General features: G+C 37.7%; 2 protein-coding genes across 5 annotated transcripts; both read left to right on the forward strand.

The window, feature by feature from the left end:
- Positions 1-13168: 13168 nt before the first annotated feature.
- LOC147488600 (monofunctional riboflavin biosynthesis protein RIBA 3, chloroplastic-like) lies at positions 13169-16043 on the forward strand. The gene is made up of 7 exons (XM_086572428.1): positions 13169-13343; positions 13451-13775; positions 13949-14171; positions 14272-14597; positions 14878-15007; positions 15192-15488; positions 15642-16043. Exons 3-7 carry the CDS (start codon positions 13965-13967, stop codon positions 15900-15902), a joined length of 1221 nt encoding a protein of 406 aa, XP_086428554.1. The 5' UTR covers positions 13169-13343; positions 13451-13775; positions 13949-13964; the 3' UTR covers positions 15903-16043.
- Positions 16044-16891: 848 nt separating this feature from the next.
- On the forward strand, positions 16892-21316 carry LOC147488601 (uncharacterized). 4 transcript variants are annotated; one of them, XM_086573493.1, is made up of 5 exons: positions 16892-17702; positions 17938-18043; positions 19048-19143; positions 19399-19843; positions 21133-21316. In XM_086573493.1, the coding sequence occupies exons 1-4, from the start codon at positions 17692-17694 to the stop codon at positions 19576-19578; spliced, it is 393 nt and encodes a 130-aa protein (XP_086429619.1). In that variant the 5' UTR covers positions 16892-17691; the 3' UTR covers positions 19579-19843; positions 21133-21316. The 4 variants fall into 4 exon arrangements, with proteins under 4 accessions (XP_086429619.1, XP_086429620.1, XP_086429617.1 ...); XM_086573494.1 differs by having other exon boundaries at positions 19051-19143; XM_086573491.1 differs by lacking the exon at positions 16892-17702 and having other exon boundaries at positions 17709-18043.
- Positions 21317-21442: the final 126 nt, after the last annotated feature.

The following is a 21442-nucleotide window of genomic DNA, read 5'->3' on the forward strand; positions in this document are numbered from 1 at the left end:
TACACAACGAATGAAAGGTGATACAACTACTCGGTCAATTCGTACTGAAAGATTGTTCTTCAATATTTTTCCTACGGAGAAAGCTCTAGCTTTTCCCGAGTCCGCCAAAGGTGGATCCCATGGTCTTTCTGCTGTTAACTTCCAAAAAGGGTCTGCATTGTCTAGCCGTATTTTTCGACTGCCTCCATATTGTAGCTTTGATATAGAGGCAATTTCTTGGCTTAGAAGAATTCAAAGACAGAGAGACTTCAAAGTGTACAAAAAAGAGTAGGTAATCAGGTTTAGGACTTGAGTAGTTTGATAGATTTACCTGCTTGAATTTCTTATAGTGTTAGGAGTTATTAGGAGATTACTACAACTTCAATTCTAGTACCTCTCCTACTTGGTTTAGGATTAGTATTGTCCATTGACTTAAACATTTACGCACTTCCATTACCGAGCATTAAAACCTTTGTCAAACATTTTGGGCTTACAGGTGAGTTCAAGAAGAATTATTTGGATAGCCCCAACTAATTCTTTTTCACTAACAGGCTCATGGACTCTTTCAATTTTACAGCTTCAGGACCAAATTTGTTTTCGCCAAACAGGACAAAGAATATTTACATCATGGTAGTGTTTTTTCCATAATACTTATACCATTTCACCATGACCATGTCTACTGCATCCGCACCCTATTGATAATTCTTTTTTTCTTCCGCTGCTGAATATCAATGTGGCTCGATGCATCACTGTGTCTCATTGCAATGACACGTTCTTAACGGTCATGATGATATTCGAACTGAATTTCCGAGATTGTAGCATTTCTTGATTAATTTAGAGACTATGGAAAAGAAAGAGAGGTCGGAAGGGGAAGAAATTAGAAAGGGGAAATATACCTTCGAGTATTTGAAGACTGGTTTTGATCATTCAACTGCCTTAATTAGACATAAAATTAGACGTTTAGCAGCTTAAGGTACCAAATCTAATTCCTAATTGTGGCCAGAGTAGTTTCCTAAAGTGCCGAATCTAAATCCCAATTCGCAGTCATCTATCTTTTACTAAAGACTTCTTCTTGTGGTTTTCCTATAAGCCACTAACACTTGAGCCTCTTTGTCCCTTATGAATATACCATAACCTGCATTGGCTAAAATTAAGGAACCATCAGTATATACAAGTATGCAAATGCATCGAGGTTTTTTTTTTTTCCTGAAGTCTTGAAATCTGTCATTCGATATCGATAATTAGCATGGCTTTTTTGGATTCTAATTGTAATTATATAGGGGAGGCACATCTAATTTAATATAAGGGATAATTATGTTATTTAAGTAACATTAGAGAGTTTTTTTCTAAATTATTAATAAAAGAGGACTTGTTCTAAATTCAGGGAGAAAAATGGCGAATAATTATATAATTTAAGTTATATTAGGGGGGTTCTTCTAAATTATTAATAAAGGAGGGGTTTCTAATTTTTGTGAGGGAGGTGTTTATAAATTGAGCAAATAGGGAGATTTCAATTTGCCTACTCGATAGTGGAGAGTGGGTTCCTCAAAACCCGGCTATCATATAGTGTAGAGATGACTTTACTATCTATTTGGCCCGCCGGACTTGTAATTTTTTGAGAAAATAACCATTTAGTACCACGAACTTTCGTTTTTTTTACTAAATAGTATCTGAACTTTGTTTCTCGCCTATTCGTACCAAGTGAACAATGCTTTTTTTTATCAATATGAAAATTTAATTCTTTAATGAAAAATAATTTAAAAAACACTATTCACATTAATAGTGTTTTTACTATTTACGTGAACATTTTCTTTTTTTTTTAAAGAATATGTTGTGTATATATATATATACTATGTAAGTTTTTATGATAATCTTTCTTTTTTTTTCTTCATTTTTTTTTTAAATGGAATTTTTATTGATACTGATAAGGATTTTTACAAATAATTAGGACAAGCGTGCAACAAGCTGCGCCGCAAGTCCTTTCTGAATAGCAAATCCTATTCTTCTAAAAACAAACTCGTTAGAACCAGCTATCATAACGTTACTATCTATGACTTTTTGAAGTCTCTTGAGAAGCTCAACAGACTGTTGTTCTAAGAAACCGAAAGTGTTGAAACTAAACGGAATGAAACAATGTTGGTTAGCCGTGCAAGCTTCCTCATGCTTCTCCATCTTCCCTGTCGCTGCTCTCTTAGCTGCTTCTCCCACCTCAAAGACTCCATTCTCAAACCCTACCAACGGAGAGGCTCCAGTTACATCAACACATGCATGTCTCCCCTCGACGAATCAGATATCAACACATCCGCGAGGGAGAAGTGTAGATCTTCCCTCATTCGGATCGGTGAGAAAAATTCACGGGAGCCTCCTTCTTCACTTGTACCCCACCCTCCAAAATGCATCATCACATAAAATATCTCTCATGATGATCATGTCGGTATTTGAAACCTGGAAAATGCCTACAATGTGCTGCATGGTCCCCGAAAGTATCTAGTCTACTCTTTTTGCAAACAGGGCATAGACCACCATCAGAGTACAAAGGAATCATGAGATGGTACCGAAGAATAGAACGATACTCCACCGACGACATACGTTGTCCAAGTCCCTCCATCGAATAGCAAGTAGAAAATCCTTAGCGTGTTCTGACTGTAAGCATCCAATGAACTGCTTTCTGACGAGCAAATAACGCAAACTCCCTCTCAAGACCAACAACAATCTTACTATCCCCGCTTCTGCCAAAACTTTTTGTGGTTTTGAGGGGACGGTAGCATTCCCAGCCATAGAACTGAGGTCAAAATCAGGTAGCAACATCAAGAATCTGCTAAGAATGTGGTTCTGACTCAGTGCACTGCTAGCAACATCAAGAATCTCATCCAAAGGCACTGGCCCACAACTCCTAAGAATGTGGTTCTGAAACTCAGAAGTCTGACAACGGGAAGCCACAAAAGCAAAAGTAGAGACATCAGTGGCACAATAAATACCTAACCCACCAAGATGTAATGGGAGTGTCGATAAACGCCATCGCAAAATCACCGGGTTAGGACCATCGAAACCACAATACCGGAGAACACCGCGAGATGCCGATCCCAAAAGTCTTAGTCATTTCTAAAAAGGGATGGTGGACAAGTACGAATCACAAATACCAACTTACAGAGCCCAACACAAGCACGTAAGAGAGCTAACTCACGCTATGGATCATCTAATATAGCTAAACGGTCCATCAAAGTCGCAACCTTTTCAACACACTTGCGAGCAAGGGCCATAACAAAGGATGGATCAGTGCTGACCGCACCTCCAAGCAACCTGACTCCCTGCTGAGGACGGGACAAATCTGAAGGAAAGAGACCAGGAGTGGAACGACGTGGATCCAATGATGGCCAAAATATCTCAGTTTTAGCCACATTAAGAACCAGCCCGTAAGAAGGTCCTTCTTCCTGAATCATACCTAAAAGCCGCCGCCACCGGTGCGTATCTCCAATCAGAGTCCCATCATCTAGATACCAAGCATGTAGCAACAACTGACAACTAGACTGGATCCGCAGAATCAGGGGATGCAACACCAGTGCAAATAGAAGGGGACCCAAAGGGTCACCTTGCTGGACCCCAGTAGCAGACCATATGTAGCCATCCCCCATATATAACCTCGCAGGTTGACAATACAAGTACTCAACCCAAGGGGTAATAGCTGGGCAACGGATACGAACCTCTTTCAATATGGTAGTCAGATCAACCATGTTAAAAGCATTCCGAAAATCTACAAGCAGCATCGAAAGAGAAGTATTGTCACTGTTAGCATACATTATGCGGTTGACAGCGTGCAAAAGCGCTTCTGCACCACCAGAAACACCAGCCCCATACTAAAAATCCTATAAGTATCCTACCACATCTTAGAAAACTCCTTTCATTGCAATCTTGGAGACCAGACGATGCCAAACCATCCCCACAGCTATAGGACGAATACCATTATTTGGCTTGAGAAGTGGAGTAAGCGGAGCACTCGCAATGAATTCCGCTAACGACTGTGGACATCGTCCCTATAACCAAAGATTCGATCACCACAGGAGTCAATGCATCTAGCAAATCAGACAACATAGCTGCTGCAGCACCACTCATGGCATCCAACAAATGCTGAGCTCGAAGACCATCACGACCACAAGAAGTTCCTTTCGGGAATGACCGAATACATGCCAATAGGGCGACTCTCTCTACCACTAAAGGGGGCTCAGCAAAAGGAACAGTCGGTCTCACAGGTGGTTGTCGCATCGGGTGCTTCTCCTCTAATGCACATATAGTCTCTGCAGTATTGGAGGCAACTCCTGATGATGATAACACTTTAACCGCTGCAGCAAAATGTCCATCGACAACTTTCGTAAAGCATCGGCGACATTCTCCGAAAGTGGAGGTAGATTTCCTGGTTGGCTGGATTGAAGGAGGCTCTATTACAAACTCTAAGGGACGAAACATCCCACCAGGCTCATTCCATGTCGTTAAGGCATGGAGAATCTATTTAAGATTGATTAAAGATTATTACAAAAAAAAAACACACACACACACACTGTTCACGTGAATAGTAAAGACAATGTTCATGTGAATAGTGTTTTTTTATTATTTTTCATTAAAAAATTAATTTTTAAGATTGATTTTTTAAAAAAATAGTGTTCAAGTGAATAGCGAAAACACTGTTCACGTGAATAGTATGTTTTTTTTTTCAAAATTTGAATTTTTGAAAAAAACACCATTCCGTGAATAGTCTTGTACAAGGTTAGTGAAATTGGACGGAATTGGATGGAAAATTAACCGATGTACTAAATTGAAATAAATTGAAACTTCATGGTACGAATAATAAGAGAAACAAAGTTTCGAAATTACCATTTAGTAAAAAAAAAAGCGAAAATTAGCGGTACTAAATGGTTATAAACTCTAATTTTTAAAGTTTTTTTTTAAACGATTATTTGGGGTTAGGCGGACCCCAACCTGTATTGATCAAACTTTTGGTACAACTTACCAATAACATCTTCCTCCACTATTACATTAAGCTCATACGTGAGTGGGGGAACGCTAACCAAGGTAACTCCTGGATTTATAATTTTTTAAAATTGACTATGGGCTTTTACATTTTTTAGTTTATTATTATTATTTTATGATGAGTAGAAATGGATATTATATTAAACATTTAAAATATAGATAATATTCCAGATGATATATTGTTGAAAGAGATTATTAAAAACTAATTGTGCGTGGCTGAGAAGTGGAATGAGTAAATGAGTTGTAGGTGGAATTCATGTATGTGCAATCACAACCTATGGACAAATAGTATAAAGAAATTGATCAATTTTTTTGTGTATCTCTCAAAGAGGAATCCCTAGGCATTATCTTCTAATGATAACAAAATTCAAATAAAAAAAATCTCGAGTTTACATAATAAATTACACGCTTCCTTCATAAACTAAAATACATATCAAATGCATAATTACATTGACTGAGGTTACTCCAAATGGTACACTATTATGCTATTTCTATCTGAACATGAATGAAATATGGTAAGATGTTACTGCCCTGTTGTATTTTATTTTATTTTTTAACCAGGTGTTCGAGGCAGCTTACGCGCACCTCGACTAATCACGGGCCCTGGTTGGAAATTCAACCTGATACTGTCTCGCCAATTACCTTGAGGGGATGTTACTGCCCTGCTACTCAAGTCCATACAGAAAGATTTTGGAAGAATAACCGTCATTATAATTGTAAGGCGATAGACACATAAAAATTCAATTTCAATTTCAAAAGAGTACGATAGTTAAATAGAGCTTACCTAGAGGTAGGCTCTCAAGAAAAATAAGACGTGCTACATTATGTATTACATGCCTGCCAATATGATAGATATGAATAGCTACTTGAAGGCTCATAGGCCATATAATACAATTTAATCTGTTATGCGCATTGGATTATCCTAATAATATCCAATTGTTTGTCAAGTTTTTTTTCTCAGATGCACAAAATAATTCTTCTCTTCAACTGTCAAATTGTGATCCACATCTCATAAAATAATTTGATCTTGAGAATTGTACCTGGTAACAAAACAAAAATCATTATGTACGCCTAACTATTCTTGCATATTGTCTTTTATACATAACACTCATAACAGTTTGATTGTGTACGGTTTAGTAAACAATGTAGCCATTAATCCATTCAAAGAGAGTGCAGACATGGATATGGATCATATTTCAATTAAAAGTTAATAATCAAACTATTTCAATAGTTCACTACTTTCAAATACACTACAAATACTAATTTTGTTTAATTTCTTCTTTCTTCACAAAAGAAAATCCCATACACCGGGGTCAATGAAAATACCTAAGAATCACACGGATTATAACGCGTTACTATATATACTAGGCCAAGGAGAAGACAGTTTCCTCACCATAGTACGGAGTCATAACACTGCATACATAAAATAATTTATCGTCATCCAAAAAAATACAAAAATAGTATTGTCCGATAAAAATAATTGACAAAAGCACATCATGCTACTAATATCAATACATCGTGGTCCAAAATTGCAAAATCAGTATAAACAATTAAGGGTTATATTGACATACCCCTCACCAGTAGTTGCAATTAGGATTACACCCCAAGTAACTAAATTAGGATTTCCCCCCAAATTTACGGTCAACTAACTTTTCCGTCCTTTGAGCAGTCAAATCACATGAATGAAAAAAAAAAAAAAAAAGACACATGAAATGACATTAATACTCTTTTACTCACCTTGTATAGCCATTGTGAATACTTGATATATGGCCAGTATGGAAGTGCTACAAGCTAGTATGCAGTCACAGATGGTTCTAACAGTTGAAAAGAATATGCAAGAAGAAAAGTTTTCCTAAAAAACATTATAACAGGGATGCAGGAAGACATAAACTTATTACAGGGAGAAAGATCTCTGTGTTATTTGTGTATTTGATTTTCCAAATCTCAATGTTGTGATCTCATCCTCCTCAACAATATATGTCATTTTGGTGTCTAGGGGCCCGGGGGGGAACAAAATAGAGAACTCATTTACATTTGATATGATAGTGCTACTAGATAGTCACCGCCTCTATTACGTATCCAAATTTAACTAACCTATGCTTGCTTAAGTTACAACAAATGTCGTTGACACTGAAGGTTTCGATGAGTGAGAAGCAAAATGTTAAGCATTTCCATGTCTCCATTTGTATTAGAAGACAGAGCGCGCACGCGCCTTCCATTCCAGTAAACAACTCTTGCAGCTTGTACAGTTTGTTTCCTATTTGTTTTAGGATCTCTATTAACGTAGATAGCAACAATGTGTACGGATTAGGAACTTGTAATCTTTATATAAACAACTGTGTAAACAATAGAAATTAATCAAGTAAATATTCTCTCAAATCTCTCTCTCTAATTTATCATGGTATCAGCCTAATTTTGATCCAAACCCTAGCCGCTCTAAACTTTCTCTTCCTCTCAATTCTCAATGGCCGACACCTCAAACACCAATAATGACTCTCCTCCAGGTTCCAATGATCCTTTCTTTGTACACCACTCAGATAGCCCCACGGCTATTCTCGTATCTCCTCTGTTATCCGGTGACAATTATCTGACTTGGTTATGGTCTATCTCTAGAGCCCTTCGAGCAAAGAATAAGTTTGGTTTTGTCGATGGCTCTGTCGCACCTGCCACTACTCCGAAAGAAAAAGCCAAGTGGTCGCGATGTGATGATCTCGTTGCTTCATGGATTCTTAATTCTGTTACTCCAGATATCCATGGAAGCATCCTCTTTGCCGACTCTACATTTGAAATCTAGAAAGATCTAGATAACCGTTTTCACAAACTAATGCACCTATAATCTTCCAACTGAAGGATTCCGTCACTCTCCTCAAATTTTCACAAACTAATGCACCCATGGTCTTCCAACTGAAGGATTCCGTCCAGTATCTATTTACTTCACTTTTCTTAAAATTTTATGGGATGAATTAAGTTCTTTGTCTACTATGTATGCTTATACATGTAGTCATGCATCTATTTTTGGCAAAGAGATTGAAGACAGTCGTTCTATGAAATTCATGTAAGGCCTAGATACTTATTTTCAATCCATTCGCGGTCAAATTCTCTTAATGGATCATTTTCCTCGTATGTCCAAGATTTATTCTTTAATCCGACAGGAAGAGAAGCAATAAGAGATTCATGCACTATCTCTTCCTTCTGCTCCAGACGTTGTTGCCCAGAGTACTCACTTCAAAAAGCCCAATTGGGCTTCTTCTTCAAAACCAGGCCAATTCCAACCTCAGCAGAGCAATAATGGTTTGCAATGACCCTAGCCAAGCGCCCTCAAAACCAAGTCTTGACAAAGTGCTCACGCGCCCCCTCCTCACGTCCATTTTGCAATCATTATAACAGAGTTGTACATCATATTAGTACATGTTTTAAAAGCTGCACGGTTATCCTCCAAAGCCTGCTTTCAAGATAATTTGGTTGCTACGGACTCCACTTCTCCTATTTTCTCCACGAGAACAATACAACCAACTTTTGCGGTTTGCTTGATTCAGTAGCACCACTTCACAAGCAAATCGGCGGTATTTCTCTCGTGCTTTTCTAAATCCATATGGATCATCGACTCTGGTGTTACCAATCATATATATTCATCGTTACATCTTTTTATCATTATCATACTTGTTTAACACATTCTACTCTTAAACTTCCAGATGGAACAGACCATTTAATTACTCGTGTTGGTAGTGTTATTCTCTCTCCTCTATTACGTCTTGACATCATTTTGTTTGTTCCCATTTTTCATTTTAACTTGTTTTCCATTAGTGAACTAGTCAAGTCTCACCCTATCTCTGTCACGTTCACTAATGATTCTTGCCTTTTTCAGGACCAATTATCGAAGAAGAAGATTGGATTGAGACGGCTTAATGGGGGACTCTACCATCTTCAACTAGCTTCTATTTGCTCATCCCACAACTCCACCACCAATAATTTATGGCATTATCGCTTAGGACATCTCTCTTCCACTCCTTTGCAGATTTTAGCTAAGCAGTTTCCTTTCATTTCTAGTTCTAATAATGTTACTTGCAATGTATGTCCGCAGCGCAAGCTAAGTAAACACGTTTATCTTTTTCTCATAGTTCAATAAAAACTATTAGACCTTTTCAAATGATTCATTGTGATATTTGGGTTCCTTTTCATTTACCATCCTATTCCAATGCTCGTTTTTTCTTAACTATTGCCGATGATTTTAGTCGTGCTATATGGATTTATCTTATGACTGTCAAATTTGAAACTGCCATGCATTTACAATCTTTTTTTGTCATGGTTCATACTCAATTTCATTCTACAATACATTCGCTCATATCTGCCCATAACAACATTGATGACCATTTTCATGAAATCCAAGTCCTTCAATCCGACAATGGATCCGAATTTATATCCCATAACATACAACAATTTTTTTTCCAAACATGGGCTTATCCACCAACGTAGTTGCGTTGCTACTCCCCAACAAAATGATGTTGTTAAAAGAAAACATCGTCACTTACTCAACATTGCACGAGCATTACGTTTTCAAGCTCATCTCCCGTTATCCTTCTGGGATGAATGCATTCTCACTGTAGGCTATCTCATTAACAAAATTCCTAGCCTCTTGTTAAATGGCAAATCACCTCATGAGCTTTTGTTTACAACACCTCCCACTCTTGCCCATCTTCGTGTTTTTGGTTGTTTATGTTTTGCTCACAACACTTCCATTAAAAATAAGTTTGATCACCGAGGTAAATCTGGCATCTTTATTGGTTATACTTATGCTTAGAAAGGCTATCGCATTTATGATCTCTCTTCCAAAAAAAATTTTACTTCCCGTGACGTGATTTTCTATGAAAATGTATTCCCTTATCAACATTTATCTTCCCCACCATCACATATGCATGTTTATCCCTTACCCATCCCAGACAATGAAACTTTCAACATTCAATCCTCTCCTGTAGCTCCAGTAGTCAGAGCGCGCACGCACTCTGATCTAGTGCAAATTGAACACGCACGCCTCCTCCCTCCTGACAATCTTCCACCTCAGCCAGCTCCGTCACCTACAATTTTGGAACTCCCTCAGCCACCACAACTCAACCCTTCTACCTTACCTCAATCTACTAAAGTCGACCCCCACTACTTCTTATCAAAGATTTATCACTACCCTACTCTCACCAAGGCACCTACAGTCCCTCATTCGACCAACCTCATCCAATCGGACTCTAAGGTAACATGGTCTTCCACTCCATATCCTATGGCTTTTTACGTTTCCGGCACTAATTTTTCTACTTGTCATAAAGTTTTTTTGTCTAAAGTGTCTTCTTCAGTTGTTCCTACATCTTTTTCTCAAGCTGTCAAAATTTCATAATTGAGAGCTTCTATGGCTGCTGAAATTGCAGCTTTGGAACAGAATAACACATGGACCCTTGTTCCGTTATCCCCTCATCTTAAGCCTATTGGTTGTAAATGGGTTTTCAATATTAAATATCATGCAGATGGCTCTATTGAGCGTTACAAAGCTCATCTTGTTGCCAAGGGTTACAATCAGATTGAAAGACAAGACTATCATGACACTTTTGCACCCGTTGCTAAATTAGTCGTTGTTCGATTACTTCTCTCCATTGCTGCTATCAGACATTGGTCCCTTCATCAGCTGGATGTCCACAATGCCTTTCTCCAAGGCGATTTGGATGAAGCTGTCTACATGACCTTACCTCCTGGCTTCGCCAAACAGGGGGAGCATAGGATTTGTCGCCTCAATAAGTCCTTATATGAACTCAAGCAGGCTTCTCGACAATGGTTTGCCAAACTATCTACCACTCTTGTCAATGCCCGCTTCACTCAGTCTAAGTCTGATTATTCTCTATTCACTAATATTCGTGATTCTAATTCTACATTTGTTTTTTTTATGTGGACGACATTCTAATCACAAGCAACAATCCATCTCTCATTCAGAACTTGAAGCAACTTTTAGAAGCAAAGTTCTATATCAAGGACTTGGGACGTCTTAAATATTTCTTAGGTATTGAGGTAGCTCGATCCAAAGAAGGACTATTTCTTACACAGCGCAAATGTCTTTTGGACATTCTGTCTGATTGTGGTACCACTAGTGGTCGTATTTCTGAGTTTCCTATGGAACAAAACATCAACCTCAATACTAATGATGGCATGTTACTTCAGGATTCTACTGTCTATCATCGCTTGATTAGGCATCTCCTATATCTCACAGTTATACGACCAGATATTACTTATTCTGTTAATTATCTCAACCGTTTCATGCAGTCCCCACGGACTCCACATCTAGATCCTGCTCATCATATACTCCGCTACCTTAAAGATTCGATCAACAAAGGGATTCTCCTATCCGCTACTAGTTCTTTACACATCTCTGGCTTCTGTGACTCTGATTGGGCTGGTTGCCCCGTCACTCGTTGTTCTACTAGTAGTTATTGCACTTTTCTTGGTTCTAGCCCTATCTCTTGAAAAAAAGAAACGAGCAAGCGTCAGATTCGCTCTTCTTTCAGCGGGCCGAATATCGATCTACAGCTACTCTTACATGTGAACTTCAATGGTTGAAGTATCTTCTGCATGACTTAGGCATATCTCACCCCTCTCCAATAACCATGTTCTGCGACAATCAAGCCGTACTCCATATCTCTCAAAATCCAGTTTTCCATGAACGAATGAAGCACATCGAATTGGATTGTCATTTCTTACGCGACAAGATACATGCCAAGTTATTATCTCCTACGTTCGTTCCATCCTCAGATCAGGTGGCTGACACCTTCACTAAACCTCTCGGCAAGGACACCTTTCTGAGATTAATTCACAAGTTGGGAGTTCTTGACATTCACTCTCCAAATTGAGGGGGAGTATTAGAAGACGGCAGCGTCGCGGCGCTTCGACATAGTATTAACCTGAAGCGCCGCCGGCTTCCATTCCAGTAAACAACTCTCGCAGCTTATACAGTTTGTTTCCTATTTGTTTTAGGATATCTATTAACGTAGATAGCAACAATATGTACGAATTAAGAACTTGTAATCTCTATATAAACAATTGTATAAACAGTAGAAATTAATCAAGTAAATATTCTCTTAAATCTCTCTCTCGAATTTATCAATTTGTGAGGTTTTGGTCCTAAGTTTCTATTTCTGAATATTCAAAACTTTATTAGTTAATCTTTTGGCATGATATTATATATATTCCTGTTTCTCTTTTCGTTTTTGGTTTTTTCCTCTCTTCCTCTTTTAATCGATAAACAAGCCCCTTTCCAGTAAGTTCGTACCCAAGCAGTAGAAGTGAAAATTTGTTTAATTGCAAAATAATTGTACAGGAAATTATCCTAGTGATTGTCTGGAAAATCAAGTTCAATAATATTAAAGTAAATGTGCCCATTAATATTAAAATAAAGTTTTCATCTCTGTTTACTCCCTAATTTAATGTATGTCACAACTCACCAATCATTTTACATATCATCAGCTATTAATCTTGAGAGCCAGAGTCTTCTTATGTGTACCATATACATGATCTACTGATTAGTGATTACCCTCATATTGAACGCGTATGTAATTATTGAACTAAACAAAATTTAAATGTGTGCTGAACTATTCCATAACTGCCATGTAGATCAGGACACAGTCCCCTGGGGTTGAATTACACGAGTAATGGTCGCGTTAGCAGGCTGTTGTACCACACTATTGTCTTAATTGGTACCGAACAGTGAAAGCGAGGACTAGCTTGAGAAGAAAATAAGTTGCGTGGAGTTATTATTTGAATTATTGGAATGGGTATTTCCTCTATATATTCCTTGCAATGTATATAAAGGGTTATGAGTTGTCTGGTACTTTGGTCTTATGAAATGTATATTTTTGGCAGCATATCAGTGTTCCTGAATGTTGGATAAGTTCATTTTGTCTTGGCATGTGTGGAAATTTTGGTCGGTATTGCTAGATGGTAAGATGGATATTTAACTAAAGAGGTGCTTGATGTGTTTTGTTCTTTTTCTTTATATATCTCTCTAAGTAATGGCTTCTTATGTAATTTATATGTGGTCTGAACATTTTGTACGTCAATTTCAGTTTGGATAGCATACGTAGTGCAAGAATACAGTTAAAATTAGCTATATAACTTGGGTGTTCGCTGATAGCTAGAACTTAAGGTGGTCCATTTCTTGTGTGTCACATTATCAAAATCCGAAAGCAAGACCACTCTGTAGACAAAAACATATTTCAGAAGTCATTGTAAAAGTTCCTGAGCTTCAATCCCATATTCCAATGATCTGTTTACTGCTCCAGCGTCCCTTGGCACCACAGATATGCAATCAACTCATGGTAAGTGAATTGAAGGACTTTCAAAAATAATCTACAAACTTTCTTTCTTCTTTGTGGCCTCATTGTATTCAATATTTTTAACAAAGAATTCCATGCTTTTTGTTCAGCTTTCATTGTTCTATAGCTTCTTCGCAAAGTCTCATAATCAGGTTGAACAGAAACAATTTTCTGAAATATGGTTGTCAGGCGATTGATGTAAATCGAGTTGGAGGTGGGGACTTGTTGGATGAAGGTTCTGTATTGAGTAACCAGAACGGTTCTATATTGGAATCTCTCAACGAGTCTACTAAAGCGACTTTTAGGACTTTAAATGCAGAAATTACTCAGGAAACCATTGATTTCTTCGTCAGCGATGCAAAGGGTGATCCTGACTGCCCAACGGAGGGGTTTTCTTCAATCGAACAAGCACTAAACACATTACCTCAGGGAAAGGTCTGGACGTCTGGTTATCCTCATGTGCACCACTAGTACAATTTGTCAATTGCAATAATATTTTCCCATGTTTGTGGAGACGTATTATAACTCCACTAATTCTTATTCAAAATAGTGTGAACTACCATTTTGCTCGATTCCATCATAACCAATTTACCATTTTATTACTCTAGTTTGTGATTGCTGTAGATGATGAAAAGGGAGGATGTTGAAGGAAATCTTGTCATGGCAGCATCTCTTATTAAGCCTCAAACCATGTCATTTATGGTGAAGCATGGATCCGGAATTGTATCTGTTGGCATGAAAGAAGAAGACCTAGAAAGGCTTGATCTTCCCCTGATGTCACCATCTTCTAAAGACGACGACCCATCAGCACCAGCCTACACCGTTACAGTTGTACGTAACCTTGCATTCAAATTTGTGCAACAGAATATGTGAAGTTCCAAATTTTAAGTATTACAATCCCAACATATAACTATCTGGTTCCCCTTGCTAGGATGCGAAAGTTGGTGTATCTACTGGAGTGTCTGCCTCCGACAGAGCGAAGACTGTACTTGCACTGTCGTCATCTCGTTCTAAGCCAGAAGATTTCAGAAGACCTGGCCATGTATTTCCTCTAATGTACAGAAATGGTGGCGTTCTAAGTAGAGCTGGTCATACGGAGGCCTCAGTTGATTTAGTTAGTCTAGCAGGATTACCACCAATATCTGCTCTTTCAGCTATCATTGATGCCGAAGATGGTTCAATTGCCCGCTTGCCATTTCTAAGAAAAATGGCCTTGGAATATGGTTTGCCAATTGTCTCCATCACTGATCTCATCAGGTACGTTTTGCACTATGAATCATATGTGTTATATACATATGCACTTTAGAAGGATTGTCTTTCTTTGATCCTGGTTAAATGAGTATTTTCTTTTTGTTAAAGAAATGGTTTCGGCTGAACTATACAGAGTACAAAAAAGCTTTAGGCACTCATATACCCTTACTATTTTGTTTTGTTTTTACTCCTGCATCACTATGCTTATTTACTCCGACCTATATCAAATCTCAGTATTAAATAATTCTCATTTACTAACACCATTAGATTATTTGAATGCTTGCAGGTATAGACGAAAAAGGGAGAAGCTGGTCGAAAGAATAGCTGTTTCCCGATTGCCTACAAAATGGGGTCTATTTCAAGCCTACTGTTATCGTTCAAAGTTAGACGGAACGGAACATATAGCCATTGTGAAGGTAGCCACGCAATACGGCGTATCTTTTGATTATTAAGAGTTACATATTATCTCTAATTATGTTCCAAAAGTAGGCATAAAAAATCTTGAGATGGAACACATAGTCAGTATACTTCCTTCATTTGGTTTCCAGCTTTCGTCCATAGCGTTTGATATATTAAGCTGCCATACCATACAAATATCAGGGTAGCATCAGAGATGGGCAAGATATCCTTGTAAGGGTGCACTCAGAGTGTTTGACTGGCGATATATTTGGATCAGCTAGATGTGATTGTGGTAGCCAGTTAGCATTGGCAGTGCAAGTAGTTGAGCAGGCCGGTCGAGGTGTAGTGCTGTATCTTCGTGGCCATGAGGGAAGAGGAATCGGCTTGGGTCATAAACTCATGGCCTATAATTTGCAGGACCAAGGACACGATACAGTTGAAGCTAATTTGGAACTCGGTTTTTCAGCTGATGCTCGAGACTATGGCATTGGAGCTCAGGTATGACGTCACTCTTGTTTCACTAAGTTATGTGTGGTGGTGCACTTGACAGTTGAAATGTGAACCCAGTGTGCTACTAGTACTCCCTTGCTTCAGTAAATTTCATCGCTAGTAGATGACTATTAACTTTAATCATTCTTTTGCTGCTACCAGATTCTAAGGGACATAGGGGTCCGCACAATGCGCTTGATGACAAACAATCCAGCCAAATTCACTGGTCTGAAGGGCTATGGTTTGGCTGTTGTTGGCCGAGTTCCAGTTATTTCCCCCATAACAGAAGAAAATAAGAGGTACTTAGAAACAAAACGTACCAAAATGGGCCACATCTATGGCTCCGACATATCGTCAGCAGGATTTCCTGATCCTATCGTAAATTCTAAGGATCGCGCTGAAGAAGATAAGCAGAGCAAATGATTCTAATGATTCTGTATGTTGTACAGTGAAAAGGCATCCGAGTTGTTTTGTTCACAATATTTTACAAAGATCAAAAAAATTTGTTGTTGAATTATTTACTGGAAACACATTCTTCTCAATAGCACATTCTAATTTTGTATTTTCCTTAGACTTGTATTTGAAGTTGTGAGAGGTAAAATGAGGGAGCTGCCAGTCAAATTATCCTTGACCACAATCAATTTAACATAATAGAGAAGACTGATCCGGAGAAATTTTAGCATTAAGTGGCGGTCTGGATTTTAAAAGAGGAAGTTTAATTTATGGCTTACATCTAATATATTGTCTTGAGATATATATTGATATTGTAGGACACCAAAATCTAATAAATTGTGAGAGTTTAAAGCAATCAGAGTTTAAATAGGAAACACATTCATAATTAATGATCCTATCCTACCTATATTAATATCCGTTTCTCCCAAAATGCTCATAGTGAGCCACATCAGCAAAGTTTTTAAAATAGTCCCTATTTGAAAAATAATTACTTGCCTTCTTACCAAACTAACCCTGAATTTGGCCTGCTCTCTAATTTATATTTCATTATTTCAAATGTACGCATGGGATAAAAAAAAAACAAATTCTAAAAAACAATAGATTAGTTAATTGATATGTATTAGTTATTGGATATAGATATGGATATGTATTAGTTAATAGATATGGATATGGATTAGTTAATGGATCATGATATGTATTGCTTATTGGATATGGATATGTTAAACTTCCAAGTACTTCCCTTAAATATAGGCCCAGACATGATGGGTTTAAGAATAACAGGCCGACCCGCAGGGTGGTCGCATATGGCTAATAATTATGTTAAGTTCCAACTATCTATCAAAGACCATTAATAATTTCGGTAGTTGAGAATGCTCCAAAGGACCCAGCCAACCCGTTTTTTTTTTTTCGGAGACCGACATCGATTTTTTTTTAAAAAAGGAATTCTACGCCATTTTTGTGCTATTTCAATTGTTCGTAGCCCATAGATAAGTAGATAAAAACCTTTTTTAAATCTTATCTCCATTCTTAAATTTTATCTCTATTGACTTTCTATCAACTCCAAACCCCCTTGGTGAAAATCTTTCGTTACTTAGATATTTGTTATCTATCTTATTTCACAAAAGCTCTCTCAATTCTCTAATTTCACTTGAAATTTCTCAAATTTCTCAACTAAATTCAAATAAAGTGAAAAGTTACTAATTAGATTTATTATTTTTCGTTTTTTATTCCTTCCTAATTTTCGAGTTTCCTACCCGAGAAAGAAATATAGAATTATATTAGTTTTGACAAACGAGTTTTCATGAATCAACCCCATCCCAACAATGGAGTTGACAGAGGATAATTGGAGCCATTTTCCGGAAGACATCTTTCATCTAATCAGGGAACGACTTGCTCTTCCTGATTTGATTAAGTTCAGTTTTGTATGCAAGTCTGGGCAATCTATTGCATTCGAAGCCGTCCGTCACCAAAACCGCCTGCCATGGATAGAGTCTGTGCCTAATGGAAAAAGCTAAAGCTGTTTAGTTTGCTTGAAGTCTGTGTGTCCACCTCAGTCTTGGACCAGCGATAATATCTGACAGCTTCATGCACCATCGTGGTATATGTGGTGCAGCATCACATATGCTCTGCTCATCCAATGCACAAAAAGATTGCAATTGTCTGTCCATGATTAGGAATGAGCTGGTGTTACAAGTCAATGGGCTGTTCGGTGGACTGAGATCACTGATCATCCTGAGGAAACTAAGTTGTAGTCACTGTGATGAGTTTGTGGTGGGTCCTTTCTTGGGGGTTCTCCAATTTTAGCTTGCATGCTTTTTTCTCATTGATCATCGTTGGTAGCCTAAATAGTGCTCTTACTCATGCATTATATGGTTCACTGTTTTCTTCTTTTTCATTGCATCATAAGGAATAGCGTATGGATTTCCCCACTGCTCAATCTGTACTTCAACTAAGTTGATTTATTATTTTTCATTTTTTATTCCTTCCTAATTTTGAACTTATGCAGGTTCGTGGATATGGAAACTGATACCAACCCCATTGATCGTTCCATAGCACATTTACTCTTTCACCGGCCAAATGGAAGGATGTCCTTTGAGTCCCATATCACACCAGTAAGTTAAAAGACATGTCATCAGGACCGAACTTTATAATTGAGTGAGGGTTGGCATTGATTTTGCTCAGTCTAGGTTTTTGTGTATTCTTGAATTTTCCAATGTCATGTTCTTTCAAACAAATTGTGTGAAAGAAGACAAATAGTTATGGTTTCCTCAAGTAGTTAGATTTAAAAGATACTCCAAGCCTTTGGCAGTTTTGCTTTTGTCTTGGTTAGTGTTGTTGTAAGAGGAAGGTACAAGAGTGGAGAGCTGTTGATGATGCAAATCCTAAAGAAAAAGGGAGCTGTTTTTGGGAAGCCAGTCCCACGGCAGACAGTGAGGGTGGAGGCTAGGAAAGACATTGGGGATACTGGGTTTCTTGACCACTTACTGAAACATATGATTGGTAAGGTAGCACCTAATGGAGAAGACATGTTCCGTAGGCGGCACAATACAGAAAATGCCAAGGAGCACTCAAAGGAATACAATGGTGCCGGAAATTCTGCTCAATAGAAGTCGAAATTGATGCTCAACAAATAAACAGTTTTTTGGAAGGGAAGGAAGGAAGCTAGCATCTCATGGTCTTCAAGAAGACTGGTGGATGCCTTAGATTATATTCAAGCTTTTGATTACTTTTGTATTAACTATTAAGTGGGTCCACAGATCTACAAACACCCCAACGTTCTGAGTGGATTACCCTACCACCAAGTTGGTTGTTGAACGCCTTGGAGGGGGATAAACCATCTTTACATCCTCTACTTTCTAATATCTAATATTTATAGTATGTTGACTACCGAAAAAAATAGGGAAACCTTATTGGAATGTATATTATAGGCGAGCATTGAACTATCAATGTAGCATGCCCGGTTATGAAATAAAACATAGATGGTCTTTATCATATGCTGTTGTTTATGATTTTTACTTGACAGCTTCTATTAGTTCATAGTATTTAATATTAGGGATAGTGAGTTAATGATATTATTATGACTCTTCTATTAATGATTCTTCTTATGTCTTGCAAGCAGGCATATGATCATCAGACTGGTTATGAAATGCCATTTTTCAGGCCATCGATGGACGAATCAATGCGTGGCCAAGGTGTACCATCTCCAGGAGAGGTGAGTAAATACTGTGCGTGAGTGTGTGCATCTTCACTAGCTTCCCGCATTCTTGACACACCATTGCACATCACTCCCACGTCGAATATTAGATGACAGGGTTAGCAAGTTAACTGTTCATTACACAGTATTTGAAAAGAACAGTAAGGAACAATCAAATAAAAAAACTTCCCAGTATCAGCCTTATGTTCACAAGTAAAAATGTAAAATCATAAATTATGGCTACATACTTATTGCGTGCTCTTTGAATAACAGGCCTTCAATTCACATGTGGCAAACAGCATATCTGCATCCTCAGTTGCAATGCTTCAACAGCAACCAGTTCCTCGATTGTATCCACAAGTTCATGTCTCTCATTTCCCAAATTTCATGTCGTGCCCGTCGGTTCCTCTCTCCAGTTTATGTGCCTTCTATGGGTGTGCCTGGGTATTCTAACAATCCTGCTTATCCTCATCCCTCGAATGGTAACGGCTACTTGCTGATGCCAGGAGGTAGTTCACATCTTGCCCCAGGTGGCCTCAAGTATGGAGCATCACAATATAAGCCAATTCCTACAGGCACTCCAACAAGGTTTGGAAGTTATTCTAATCCGGCTGGATACACTCTTAATGCCTAGGGAACTGTTGGAGGTGCTACTGGTCTTGATGATTCAACAAGAATGAAGTACAAAGATGGCAATATATATGTTCCAAACCCACAGGTAAAGCATTTTGTTCTACTTTCTTTTCCTCATTTTTCAAAAGCGTATATAGATATCAAAGTAGGGAAAGAGAAGTTTGATGGACTGCAGTTAATTGTGTTATGATGATCCTGGACTTCTCTAGCCAACATTAGCCCACATATCTTTTTACGTGTTTAGGCCATTTAGTAGCTGAGATTGCAAAGTTACTGAACTTGTAGAAACTCATTTTAGTGTATATAAATTTCTTATTAGGTCTAATATAAAAGATATAAGTTTCTTTATCTCACACCTTTTCTGCTTTGCAATTGAAATGGATAATACACAAGGCCCCACTCACCCCTCATTGCATTCATTCCAGGCGATGAACTCACACAGGTTTTCCTGCATTTGTGACTCGCAATCCTTAGCTAGATAATTATTTCTTATTTACGAAATGTTTTTCATATCATGTTCAAACCTTCATTTTGCTTTTAAATAACCAAAATTTTGTATTGAAAGAAAAAAAAATGACAAATTGAAAGTGAACAATGTGTTTGTTAATGGTGTAGCATGCAACTTAGATCATATAACACCATACAAATCTATGCATGTCTCCTGATCCTGAGGCAATTAATAATATCTTTTAAAATATGGTGTTCATATCATTGGTGAACCAAACATTTAAAATTATATGGGTAATTGTTTGGTGAAGAAAGGGTAGGATTAGACAATCACCCCCATGTAGCTGGTATCCGTAAGCCGAGTTCTTAATTATCTTAACTTAATTTGTCTGATTTTGGTCAGATTTTTTGGAGCAATTGTTCTTCTGATTTTGGTTCTTCTCTTTTGATCTTCATTGCAAGTTATCATATCATTATCTATTCTACTTATATAAGAGGCTTGATGAGCCGCCGTTCATGCCCTTCGTCCGCAATTTTGTCATTTTTTGTTTCCTGAAATTTCTGCCGTAGTTTTTCTACACATGTTCATGTTATTTCTCTCCAGCTTAAAAAAAAACTGCTCAACTTCGATCGCCTCTTCCTTCACCTAAAAAAAAGAGAAAAACACTCTTCACCCATCAAAGAAATAAATTGCCATAATTCATTTTACAAATACTATTTATTAGAAATTGAAGGTTGCCTCTTGACCCCATCAAAGAAACGAATTGCCTTCAAGGTTAGTAATAAACTTTGAAGAAAAAATGGGCATTTTGAAGTAAGTTTAGCTTTGGGTGTAGTGCATAATGGATTGATTTAGTACACAATGACTGATGCGTAGGTAGCATAGTAGACTTTGAATGACTGAATTTGTTACACGCTTTGTCTCAGGTGCTAGCAAAAGAGGGAAAAGCCAAGGCTCTTGCCTTTGGTGAGATCGACAAAGCTCATGCAGAGAGGCAGAGAAGAATTACAATTTTGCGTGTTATTGTAATGCATATATGTTTTGTAGAAGCATAAATTTTCTTCAATGGTGCTAATACATTGTTTTGGAAATATATCTCACTTTCTAAAATTTTATGGTGCTTTTGTCTTATTTAAACACATCATGCACCCCAAGACATACAAAGCATGTTATGTTCACCAATTTAGCTTCCATTTCTTGAAAAGGATTACTATCTCTTTTTAAGTAATTGATACC

This window comes from Coptis chinensis, chromosome 7 (genome assembly GCF_015680905.1).
Source record: "Coptis chinensis isolate HL-2020 chromosome 7, ASM1568090v1, whole genome shotgun sequence".
Taxonomy (NCBI): domain Eukaryota; kingdom Viridiplantae; phylum Streptophyta; class Magnoliopsida; order Ranunculales; family Ranunculaceae; genus Coptis; species Coptis chinensis.